This window comes from Mustela nigripes, chromosome 4 (assembly GCF_022355385.1).
Source record: "Mustela nigripes isolate SB6536 chromosome 4, MUSNIG.SB6536, whole genome shotgun sequence".
Lineage (NCBI taxonomy): Eukaryota > Metazoa > Chordata > Mammalia > Carnivora > Mustelidae > Mustela > Mustela nigripes.
The window spans coordinates 1630472-1643661 of NC_081560.1; the positions used below are offsets into that span (position 1 = coordinate 1630472).

Sequence of the window (13190 nt, forward strand, 5' to 3'; positions counted from 1 at the left end):
GAGTCAGGGGGTGTTGTGCAATATTCTTGTAATTGGATCATACTTTCTTTAGCTGGTAAATTTATGTGGGAGGACACAGAGAGGGCTAGCAGCCATGAGAGAGAGGGAGGTGAGTGAGCATTGGAGCAGAGGGCATCTGCTACTTGTAAAAGACATAAAACTTGATACTTTCGTTCTGTAAATTGAACAGTAATTATGCAGTATTGAGGCAGTGGTATTTAAATGGTTTAGACTGGTCCAAGAGCGTCTTCCTTATTACCAGTAATAATGACAGATTCAAAAATTAAAGAAAAGTACATGAGTTTTAAGATTCTGACTAATAATTTTATAATAAAGATTTTTGTTAGATATTATCAATTAAAAAATTTCATTCATTAGCAATTATAATTTTACTTATATTGTATGACAGTAAACTTGATAGTGGTCCTAAGGTTCTGCTAAGTTTTATTTTCTTGCACAATAAATATTTGGAAAATCTCAGTTTACATATGTTAGTTTTGTTAATCAAGATTTTGGTTAATCACAACACTCTTCTCTACCTACATTCTGTCCTGTGTAATTTAATAGGATTTAAATTTGCATCCATGCTGAAATAAATACAGTGCTTTTTGAAAAATCAGTTCTTTTCAGTAATTCTTTAAGTTTCTATTTTTGCTTATATTTTCTAATAAATTAATGAAACATTTTGTTGAAGATTAAAAAAACTAATCCCATAACCATTTTTACAGATGAACAAGAAGATGAAGATGCCATAGTCAACAGGATTTCGTATGTATTTTAAAATTCATTTTTTCTGTTTCTAATTTCGATGCCATAAATTCTTCAAATTTAATTTGCACCTTTGGGCATAAATGTGGGAAAAAGTCACCTTTTTTATTGATATTAACCCTATCTTTAGAAACATATAAATATACAGTTGAGTCTTAAACACCATGAGAGTTAGGGACGCTGGCCCTGTGCAGTTGGAAATTGTGTATAATTTTTGACTTCCCCCAAACTTAACTGCTAATAGCCTACTATTGACTGGAAGTCTTACTGATAACATAAACAGTTGATTAACACACATTTCATATGTTATGTGTATTATAGACTGCATTCCTACAATATAGTAGCTAGAGAAAAGAAAATCTTACTAAAATCATAAGGGAGAGAAAATACATTTACAGTACTGCAATATTTTAATTTAAAGATTTTATTTATTTGTTTGACAGAGAGAGACACAGCAGAAGAGGGAGCACAGACAGGGGGAGTGGTAAAGAGAGAAGCAGGTTTCCCGCCAAACAGGGAGCCCAATGTGGGGTTTGATCCTAGGACCCTATAGTACTCTATTATATTTAGGGACGCCTGGGTGGCTCAGTTGGTTAAGTGTCTGCTTTCGGCTCAGGTCATGATCCCTTGGTCCTGGTATGGAATCCCACATCGGACTCCCTGCTCAGCTGGCAGCCTGCTTTTCCCTCTGTTGCTCCCCCTGCTTGTTCATGCTCTCTCTCTCTATTTATTCAAATAAATAAAAATCTTTAATAAAAAAAAGTAGCTAGAGAAAAGAAAATCATCAGGGAGAGAAAGTACATTTACAGTACTATATATATTTTTAAAAAGATTTTTATTTATTTGATAGAGAGATAGCAAAAGAGGGAATACAAGCAGGGGGAGCGAGGGAGGGAGACGCAGGCTTCCTGCCAGGCTGGGAGCCTGATGTGGGGCTTGATCCTAGGACCCTGGGATCATGACCTAAGCTGAAGGCAGACACTTCATGACTGAGTCACCCAGGTGCCTCTATAATACTGTATTATATTTAATTTAAAAAATTCACTTATAAGTGGGCCTGTGCATTTCTAAGCCATATTGTTCAAGGATCAACTGTACATGGAAAAATGAGGATTGATTGTCTCCTGTTAAAATTTGCTTCTTTGAGGAGCTGATAATTTTACCTTCAGAGGTTTTAGCCAGGAAGTGGGCTTCTGGTGGGAGAGTTGCTGGGCCGTAAGAAAGAAAACTCTGGGTTGCTCAATGGTCTCCTGAGAAGACTGTGACAGTCTTGGAATAAGGAACAGACATCTGTTCTAGCTAGCTGAGCATCTCCCTGCTCGGAGCAGGTAGACGGTCTGATGATTCTTTAGGTCCCTATAGCTCTCTTTCTCCTTATTTATGCTGATATATGATTGTTCTGCCCTTTAAATTTTTTGAGGTATCAAACTGGATGGGAAGCAGTAAGTTTCTTTTTATCAGATTTTGCTTGACTGAAATTTGAAATCACACAGATACAACTACATTGGAGAGATTCTTATGCCAGGATTCTTTTTTATTGATACTTTGAAAATTATTTGGCATAGCCCTGAATTTATAGAAAGGTTAGAAATAAACAAAAAAAGAGCCTTTTTAGGGGCACCTGGGTGGCTCAGTGGGTTAAAGCCTCTGCCTTTGGCTCAGGTCATGATCTCAGGGTCCTGGGATCAAGCCCCGCATCGGGCTCTCTGCTCGGCAGGGAGCCTGCTTCCCCTTCTCTCTCTCTCTCTCTCTCTGCCTGCCTCTCTGCCTACTTGTGATCTCCGTCAAATAAACAAATAAAATCTTAAAAAAAAAAAAAGAGCCTTTTTGCCCTAGAACTGTTTGAGAATTTGCCAACCTGGTTCTCCATTTCCTCAGGATACTTTTATATATAATGCCTACAAACAGTGCGTCCTCCTGTGTATCTACCGTACAACCATCAAAATAATGAAATTGAGGCTGTACCACTCATGCCCCATTCAGATTTACCAGTTGTCCCAGTCATGTCCTTTGTTGCGAAAGGACCCCGTTCAGAATCACACACTGCTTGTAGTTGTGGGTTCCCTTTAGTCGCTTCAGACTGAAACCCTTCTTCAGTATTTTCTTGACTTCCCTATCCTTGATACTTCTGAAGATTGCAGGCCAGTTGTTTGGATGTGTGTCTTCATGATTGGTATCAGATTATTCATTTTGTGCCTGGGGTGGGGAGGAGGTGAGGGAAAGGGAGAAAGGCCGCCTGCACTTACCGCACATGTACACAGATACTCTCACGCACCCTGGGATATTACTCAGCTGTAAAAAGGAATATGTAGGAACCTCAAAAACATCATGCTAAGTGGAAGAAGCCAGACATGAAAGGCCGTTTAGTGTGTGATTCCATTTATGAGAGATAAACTAGTAAAGGTGAATCCATCCGTGTCCTATTGATGGTTACCAGGGACCGAGGGGAGAGCAGAATGGGAAACAGCTCCTTCGTGAGTACAAGGTTTTATTTTGGGGTGATGAAATGTTCTGGAACTAGAAAGTGCTGGTGTTTGCACAGCACTGTGACTACACTAAATAGCACTAGATTGTTCACTTTGAAATGGTTAATTTTATGTTATGTGAATTTCACTTAAAAAAAATACTTTCAACTGAGAAGTGACTTGAGTAGGGCTGATTTGATTCATAACTGAACAGTGAATTTAAATGGATCTTGTTTTACTAGATTTGGTAATTTAAATTATTTTAAATGCCCTAGGGAAAACATCTGTAACTTTATATTGTAAATTCTTCTCGCTTTGTGGATTTAAAACTTAGGCCTATTACTTTATTTAAATTTATAGGATTAGGGGTTATAGTTTTATTTCAGACCATGACATTTATGAAAATTCTTCAGTGATTTATCATTTTTCTCTGTCTAAATTACTGTCTAAATTCCTGGTCTAAATAATTCACTTACCTCGAAAAGCTTCAGCAAATCACACACTGAATAAAGGGCAGATATAATTCCTTCCCAGTGACATGCTCTAGGGCTAAAGTAAGTACCTGTGAGATGTGTGCCACTCTCCTCTCTGTTTAGACTGTGCTCCACTCCTGGTGGTACGTTTACATGCACGCATTTGTGGGTCAGTCATTCACGAGCAGACCAGAGGACAGCACTTAGTCTTTGTGCGGCAGTGCAGTCTATGGAACGGTGGCTGTGCCTCGTTTCCTTCGGAGGCGGCTCAGGAGCCCTGACCTCCGCTTCTGCTTTCACCGGTTCTGCTGCCGTCGCTGTTGGGGTGAGCTTGAGGGCCTCAGGGCTTTGGGTTCTACTGGCGGGTCCCACGAGTGGAGGCAGGCGGCTGGGGGAGCACTTACACTAAAGATGGGAGAGGGGCAAGGGGGAGGGCACCGAAGAGAATCAGGACTAGTCTGTTCCCTTCCACTGCCTCCCAGTGACCCTTTTGGCTTTCACTGCTTTTCTCCCCACCGTGTGTGATAGAGTGAGTGAGAACGGAAGAGGAAGGCAGATCTGGATTCAGATTCTGAACTCAGGATTAACTTCAGGTCAGAAGAGATTGAGAAACATTTGTTTTCTCTTTGTGTGAAGCTGAGCTCCCACTTACTCTGTCATGCTGTTGTGTGGATTAAGTTGTATCTGCAGAGTAATCCAGGGTTGGTGCTGGGGCTTTGTACGTGGGACGTAGGGGTTGCCTCTCTTCTCTCCACCATTTTTCCTTCCCTTGCCCCCTCCACCGAAGAGGAGGAAGTAGAAGGAGAGTCCTGCTAACAAGGAGATGAAAGGGCAAGAGCTCGACAAGTTCTTAAGTGCAGGGACTGGCATCCAAGTGAACTTTGCAACCCCAAACTACATTTTCTGAGAGCTACTAGTTAGTTGATTTGGCTAGTTAGTTGATTTGAGAATGAAATCAGAATGCCTAACTGCTGAAAGTTTGCGAGCCTTTGAGGTGAGAGGAGGGTTTCCATAGCAGGAGGTGGTCCTAGCATGACGTGTCAGAGCCCCGGGGGTGACCTGGTGTGGGCTCTCAGGGTCTGAGAGGAGGGAGGGGATTTTCCCTGCAGAGGGAAATCCTGGCGCAGAGTGTGAGCTTGAGGGTGATGAGGGGCATCTGCATGTGTTTAGGGGTGCTCTGTCATAGGGCGTCAGAGGTTGGGGAGGGCGTCCCTACAGGATGACAGAGCCCAAGTAGGCTGGTGTCCCTAGAGGGATGGCCTGGCGTGGCTATCAGAGGTCAGTGGGGAGGGAGGTAGGGCAGTCCCGAATGGGGAGTCACCTGAGCAGGATGGTGGCTCTGGGTAGGCTAGCAGTGTCAGATCATTTCCAGGGGATTGGTCCATTGAAGGTGATGGGAGCCATTTGAAGGTGATGGGGGCCATTTGCAGTTACGGGAAGGGGTGGAAAATGAAGATGAACAGGGTTGTTGCATTGCAGTTGGACTTGCCAGTGGACTGTCAGTGCGGCCTCATGGTTTATGACACAAAGTTATCGCAGCAGATCTCAATGTAAAAGCGGGTCAGGTAACTGTGTATGTGTACCTGTATGCATCGTGCGCACTTACAGTCCTTGCCTGTCCCTTGGGAGCGTGACACACCAGCAGCAGGGAGTATATTCAGTACCACTTCAGTGCTTCTAAATACAATTTCCCACTAATAGGGACCGAGGCCCCTTGGGGGAGAAGCTGACTGCAGGGTAGGGGAGGGGAAGTTCCAGGCTCATTCTGTGCATGTGGTACTGCCAGAGTGCAGGGAAGTGCCCCAAGAATGATGGGTACATGTCAAAAAGACCCAGAAGCCTCTGAGGGCTTCCACACCAATCAGGGACAATCTCAGTGTCTGGAGAATGATTGTAATGGACCCTACACAGAATAAAATAGAACAATCTTGAGTCCAAACTGATAGGAATCCGTAAATGAATAATCTTTTTGGCAAGGAACAGGCTATTTTTCCTAGTTTCAGACTTAGCTTCCCACAAAATACTTATTATTTAAAAGGGAAAAGAGTGATGTTAGAGTCAGAGAGCCTCGGCACACACCATCCTGACCAGTGGTCATCAGAACGTGACCAGCAATGGGGCAGACAAGGTCTAGGCTACCTGGTAGCCTGCAGAGAGAAGTGTGAAGCATTGCTCCTGTGATGCTCCTGCCTTGTGGAGGTGACAGACGGAGCTGGGCCAAAGCTGAGTTCCTGTTTCCCCGTCAGCCTGCCCCAGCTGCGGCCTTCTCCAAAACAGGCAGTACCTGCTCTGCCGTTCCAGTTCTCAGGCTAAAACTCAGATCAGCCTTGAGGGCTCTCTGCCCCCGCCCTCAGGCAGTCCTGTGGGTTCTGTCCTCAAAATCTGCTCCGTTTCAGAAGGTGATGTTTGTGAAACAGTGCTTTAATCTGAGGGGCACTTCAGTAGGTCTGTAAGCCATGGGCACTACTGCCCTATTTCGACTTGACTCAGGGCCTTACCTTATAGTAAGGACCCCTTGCCAGCATTGACCTGCACTGCTTCGGTCTTCTGTGAGTAGCTGTCACCCTAGGTGCCCATGAGCAGTGCGAGAGGGTGACAGCATCTTGTCTGAATATCCTGAGCCCAGTCATGGTACCTGGAATACATACAGTAGGTTCTGGAAGTGTTTTGTTGAGAGTTGGCGTTGTCTTTATGGTGACCATACATTCAGGCTTTTCTGGATCGTTGATTTCAAATACTTATTTGTCTTCATAAGCTTAGTTGTTTTTTTTTTAAAGATTTTATTTATTTATTTATTTGGCAGACAGATCAGAAGTAGGCAGAGAGGCAGAGAGAGAGAGGAGGAGCAGGCTCCCCGCTGAGCAGAGAGCCCAATTCGGGGCTCGATCCCAGGACCTGAGCCGAAGGCAGAGGCTTTAACCCACTGAGCCACCCAGGCGCCCCATACGCTTAGTTTTTTGTCAGATTACAGGACCCAGTTTTTGATTTGGAAACTGTGGTTGGTCGTCTTGCTGGTTGTGTGGTGAGTGTCATGTGAGCTGAGAAGAGAGGGATTGACTACTGAGAGGAATGCAGAGAGTGGTGGTTTGCAGGGCAGATGACAGAAAGGGGACCCTAGGGACAGAGCTGACTATGCCCTGGAGCACAGAGCGATGAGGCGCATTGAGGTTTGGTGTACAAGAAGACTGGCTACATGGCACTGTATGGGGGAGTCTGTCGTGGCGAGAGGAGCCTCGCACACATACTGGAACAGCTGTGCCGGACTTGGAATGGTGAGCTTGTGGGTTTGATCCTGTTTTTAGCATTGGAAGGCAGACATGGTAGTGGTTGGGGTAAGTTCCTCACTTGACTTGCAAGGACAAAACCAGAGAAGCACGCTTCCGGCCACGGGCTGGTAGTTGCCAGAGTTGGCGGTGGACCCAGGCAGACATTGTTCCTAGTGCTTTTCCCAGGAAACATGCCAACTCAGCGAAACAACTCCTAAGCCTTCTTCTGTGTCTGATTTGAGTTGTATTTTTGGTATGGATGATATGGTCTACATTTGAACTTTATCAATGATTTACTGAACAGAGAGGTTTCATGGTTGTTTTGGCTTTTAAGTAGGAAAACACTTCTTATGGTTGCCACAAGATGGCATTGGTCTCAAAGTACTCTAGTGGATGTGTATTGCCAGTGTTCAGTGTGCATTTTTTCCTTATGTCGTCTTACGTTTATTTTCACGTTGTTCCTCTATTGACTTTAATGGAATGGATATTAAATTAAGGTTCCATCTATAATGTTGGTGAGGTTTTCTTTTCCTTTCCCTTTTAGTCTTAAAAACATCTTTAAAAAATTAGATAAAAAATTTTTAAACATTTCAGACATGTATAACTGAGAATGGGAAAGCCCACTCTCCTGTGGGATTGTTATATATTATGTTAGGTTTTTTTTTTTTTTTTTGGTACTTCTGTTTTCCTGTGTATATAAGTGCTTTGTTTGTGTGTGTGTGTGTGTGTAAGCATGTATTCTATTTATTGTCCATGGTTTTTTAGTTTTTGTTTTTTCACTTAATTTATTTTTGACATCTTTCTGTATTAGTATTTATTAGCAATATCTTAATTTTAAAAATGACAATGCAGTGTTTTAAATAGTTTAATAGTAGAATATTTAATAGTTAGATACTGTTTGCTAGTCTAATTTATTTTACCTTTACCGGTTTTAAGAGGTAGCTGACCAATGGCTTTGTTGAGTTTTTTTCCTTGAAATTTTGAATTGGTTTTTCATATTGTTTTCACAAGTATTTTTTTTTTCACCTGAATCAGTTTTTGCATTGCTGTTAGGATGTATCTGCCAGTTATTAATTAAATGCAATTGTGGAATAAATATTTAAATTTAAAAGAGGAGAGAGACGATGGCTTATTCTTTGTAAAATGTGCAGAGTACTTTGTCTTCTCTATGTGATTCTTGTAGGGTCTGCTCGTTCGAGTTACTGACCTTTTTCACAGAGTGAGGCGTTTTGGGGTATACCTAATTGAACTTCTAGTATAATACATACAACATTTGTCTCAAACTCCACGTATTTAATGAAAATCTTATGTAACTTTTTTGGATTAAGAGGTTTAAGAGTTTTTGTCCTTTTTGAATTCCGATCGTGTTCTTGCTTCCTCCAATGGCTGGTGACCGCGGTCTCTTCTCTTCCAGGCTGTGTCTGAGCACCTTCACGCTGGCGGTTTCAGCCGGGGCTGTTCTGCTCTTACCCTTTTCAATAATCAGCAACGAAATCCTGCTTTCTTTTCCTCAAAACTACTATATTCAGTGGCTAAATGGCTCCCTGATTCATGGTCAGTATATATTGCTTTAATAATGAATGTTTTCGTTTTTTTCCGCACTGTATTTTTAGATTTGCCTTTTCTTAATTTCCTTCAGAATTTGCATCTTCCTCCAGTAAACCATGAGTCCTTCATAAAATCAGAAAACCAGATTTTACTTAGTATTCCTATTCTTAGTTGTGACAGCCTTTTCTGTTTTACTTAATCAAGTAAATAATGATTTTGATAAACAAGTTCTTATTTAAATATGTATCAGGAGAATTCTGGTTTATCTGGATATGTCAAAAGAACTCAACCTCCATTTAAGACCTAAAAATACTAGCCATAGTTTTCTACTTCATTTATTTACTCTTAGTTACTTTTTTCATTTAAGAATGTGTAATTGAAGGGGAAAAAACTCTTTTGTCAAGTATGAACTTTAAAATTAATGTGGTTAAAAATGGGACTTACTTGCTGTGGGCAACATGGTATATTGCTTGGAGGCCAAGTAGACCTGCATTCCAATCTTGACGCTACCATTTTCTAGAAATTTTTGGTGAGGTAGGACATTTTAATTTTGATTTATAAAATATAAGATCTAATACATAGATCTTTTTATTCTTATTGAATTATGATTTCTTTATATGTGAAACATCAGCTTTTTATTAGATTTTTGTAAATATGTCCTGGTTATTTTTCTTTTTAACTTTATTTGCTTTTTTGATTGATAGAATTATTAACATTTGTATTTTGCCCAGTGTGCAGTCTTTTTACTTCCTTTGGTCTTTCTAATTGTTCTGTGTTTAGAGGGTCCTTTCCCTTCCCGAGACGTGACAAATGGTCTCTCTCCCTCATTTTCTAAAGATGACTATGTGCATAACTCTTTATCTGGAATTTATCTAGACAGCTACCTTTTCTCTCACTCCTTTGTGTTTAAAGAAATGCTGTGTTTGCTGTAGAATATTTGGAAAACAATATACAGTGAAGAAAATTAATGTTACCCCAAATCCTACAACTCACAGAGCTACTGGAGCTATTGGGAAGGCCTGTAGCCTTCAGTAAGGTATATTCCTGTGGATACATAACCAGATGGAAACCTTCATGGACTCACTGATAATTTGCATTTTCCTAAATCAGCATATAACGGGGAGGTTTCCATGCCATTAACTACTTTTCTGTGCAATTTACAGTAGTGCCTGAAGCTGTTAAAAGCATGGATTGTTCCCATTTTTTTTTTTTTTTAACTAAAAAAGCTTCATCTTTACAAACAAATATTTGTCCTTAGGATAAATTTCTGCAGTTTGCTTTCCAGGTAAGCACACTTCAAAAGTTTTGAGAAGATATTTCCTGATTCCAGAAAGCTATGTGAATTCCACTAGTGGTTTCACTTTCAGTGGTGGGATGGGGGAGGGGCTCCTCTTCCCAGAAGGCATCTTCATCGACTGTGGGCGGTACTTAAAACCTGCCAATTCAAGGGGTGCCTGGGTGGCACAGTCAGTTAAGTGTCCGACTCTTGGTTTCTGCTCAGGTCATGGTCTCAGGGTCAGGAGCTTGAGCGTCAGGTTCCATGCTCAGTGCAGTCTACTTGGATTCTCTCTCTCTGCCCTACCCCAAGTAAATCTTTAAAACAATCATTCCAATTCGAAAACGTGGAACATTTCTCCTTGTAAATGTACATTACTTTAGTTACTAGTATGATAGGCATTTACAACATTTACAAAACATACTCGGAGGTCATTCATAGTTTTTTTTTTTTTTAAGGTTTTATTTATTTGACAGAGAGACACACAGCGAGAGAGGGAACAGAAACAGGGGGAACTGGAGAGGGAGAAGCAGGCTTCCTGCGGAGCAGGGGGCCCAGTGCGGGGCTCGATCCTGGGAACCTGGGATCATGACCCGAGCCGAAGGCAAACACTTCATGTCTGAGCCACCATAGTTATTTTTTTAGTAAATTGCCTACCTGTGTTTCCTTTGCCCATTTTTACAGTGTTCCCCCCCCCCCTTTTTTTTAATTAAATTTTTAATTTTCTTTAGTTAACATACAGTATGATATCAGTTTCAGGTGTACGACATAGTGATTCAGCACTCCATGCACCACCCGGTGCTCATCACGATGAGTGTTACTTCTTCATCCCCATCTCCTGTCTCACTCATCCCCCGACCACTCCTTCCCCTCTGCTAACCACCAGTTTGTTCTCCATAGTGAAGAGTCTGTTTCCTGTGTTTCCTGGTTTGACCCCCAAATCTTGTTCGCTTGTGCATTTGTTTTGTTTCTTAAATTCCACATATGAGTGAAATCGTAGGGTCTTTGTCTTTCTCTGAGTGACTTATTTCTCCTCGCATGATAGTCTCACTGGGTCCATGTTGTTGTAGATGGCAAGATTCTATTCCTTTTTCCACCCGCTTTTATTTTTAAGTAATCAGTTGTTTATCAGGTTAATTGCAAATACTTTCCTCCTGTATGTCCTTTAATACTGCTTAAACTGTTCATTGACATGAAAAATTTTAAAATTTTAGTTTAATCATATATTTGAATTTGGCCTTTGTGGTTTCTGTTGTGCTTGGAAGTAGAAACAAATGGAGTCATGATGCTCTGAAGACCAAGTGAATTCAGCAATATTAGTACTAATTATTAAATTAATAATTTAATAATGACTCACTTTTTTGCTTAGCAATTGAAAAAAACTCAAATAAGCAAACTGAAATTAATACAAAAAATAAATCTTCTACTGAAAAGTCTGCTGTTACTGTGAAAGGCAGGAAACAGCCTGGAAAGTAAAGGCTGTGAATATTTTGGTGAGTTATTTTTAGATGACATGTTATTTGTTATTAAAAATACGTGGATAATATATAATTTAGAAAACGTTTTTTACATGTATTGTCTAAAATGTTTGAGGAGGACTGTTTGGCATGGTTCCGCTTGGCCCTACCTTTCTGTAAAGCTGTAGGTACTGTGGCACATACGTTTTGCAGGGTTGGGCTCCAGGTGTTTTTACCAGCAGTGCAGGTGATTTCAAGCTGGGCTAACCAGTATGACAGGTCAACTGGCCTTTGTTTCCAGTTTCGCTGAGTAGAAATTGCGTACTATACTTAATGACCTTCACATACTCTAAATCAAGGTCATTTCTTTTATTCTGTTTATGGACTGGAAGTAAGAGTGACCAGCACATGACATGCCATATATTTGGAGGCCTTAACTCTGGAAGTAAATATATTTGTTTTATTGATAGTCTTTCTCATTAGGATGTAAAGTTTGCGTGTAAGCTCAAATATTTTGTTTATAAATTAGGGCTTAGAGCAATGATTCCCACATAGTGATGGCCTAATAAATGTGTTGAATGAAAATGTAATAAATAATAATTTTGAACTTCAGTAAACCACAGCATCTGAAAGTTGGGGAACTAGAGGAAGAACTTTCTAAATGATGTCACTGCTTCTAAATGTATTCTTAGGAATAAGTTTTAGGAGGCCTGGGATGTAAGTCTTGGAAATTTTCCTTGAGAGTTTTATGACCCCTGGCTTTGTTTCTGCTGAATCTTTGGTAGGTCTGTATCCTTTGCTGCATGTAGTGAATTTCATGAATCTTTAAATTCATCTTTCTCTTCTAAATTCGTAGCTTTCTTTAACCTTGTCAGTGACATTCGAGGGAGTGATTATTAGTTCCTAAGATTGTCTTGGGTTGAAGATTTTTCAGCCTTAGACATGCTTGCTTCTTGGCTTTTAAAAAATCATTAATGGGCCCAAATTACGGTGATACTAAGACATGCCCCGAGGCATGTCCTATTTTCTAGACAACACTCTTCCTCATCTCCATTGTGGAGGAGCAGTCCAGGTTCTGCTTGGTGGTCAGGACTCCCTTCCTTGCTGGTTGGGAGGCTGGAGGACCATAGAGTTCTGGGCAACAGTCTGAGCTTCCAGGTCCGTGGAATCACTGTTGTACCTCCTGGTGGATGTGTTCCTCCTTTTGGAGCTAGAACCTTTAGCCTAGCAGCACTAGTTTCTAAGGTTATAGGAACAGGAGGCAGAGGTTTGCTAGGGGTCAGTAGGGATACTAGTCAGTACTACCACTTCCATTTCTGCCCCTTGATTCTTGGGCCTGTGGACCCTGGCTATGAGAGAAATACCACCATGTATTGAACACAGATTCAGGGTGAATACAACTTCTTAGAGTACCTTTCTTCAGCCCTGTGAGGTATTACCTCTTAGCTAGTACCATAACTGAGTCTTCAAAAGGGCATTCTGTTGAACCAGCTGCTTCAAGATGGTGGGAAACATGCATGACCAGTGAATTCCAAGGGCATGGGCCCATTATTCTGCTGTGAGGTATTTCCTAGATCAGAAGCACTCCTGTGATGATGGTGGACAAGGCATTCTGAAAGTCCGCAGATAGTAGTTTCGGCAGCAGCTCACCTTGCGTTCAAGGTGAATCTGTACCCAGAGTAAGTGGCTGTTCCAGTAAGGACAAAATGTTGCCCTCTCCATGATGGAGTGGCCCATTTCACTGAACCCACCACCAGGTAGCTGGCTAATCTCCCTTGGGAGTGGTGCCATAGTGAGGTCTCAGTGTTGGTTTTTGCTGCGGACAATTAGGCACACAGTGGTAAATGTAGCCAGATGATTCTGATGAGTAGCAGTGCATATAGCTGAGCCCATGACTAATCTCCACCCTGCCATCATGGCCACTTTGTTTATGAGCC

The 13190-nt window shown here is 41.3% G+C and overlaps 1 protein-coding gene across 5 annotated transcripts in view; it reads left to right on the forward strand.

Moving 5' to 3' along the window:
* Window positions 1-13190, forward strand: part of LMBR1 (limb development membrane protein 1) — a 160503-nt gene that overhangs the window by 38026 nt on the left and 109287 nt on the right. For 3 of the 5 annotated variants that reach the window (XM_059396008.1, XM_059396009.1, XM_059396012.1), the window contains 2 exons: window positions 729-768; window positions 8387-8526. The exons of 1 other annotated variant lie outside the window; for it this stretch is intronic. In XM_059396008.1, the coding sequence (XP_059251991.1) occupies window positions 729-768; window positions 8387-8526 (180 nt within the window). Of the gene's footprint in view, window positions 1-728; window positions 769-8386; window positions 8527-13190 lie in introns of those variants that run through there. One more of the 5 variants, XM_059396011.1, reaches the window with a different exon arrangement.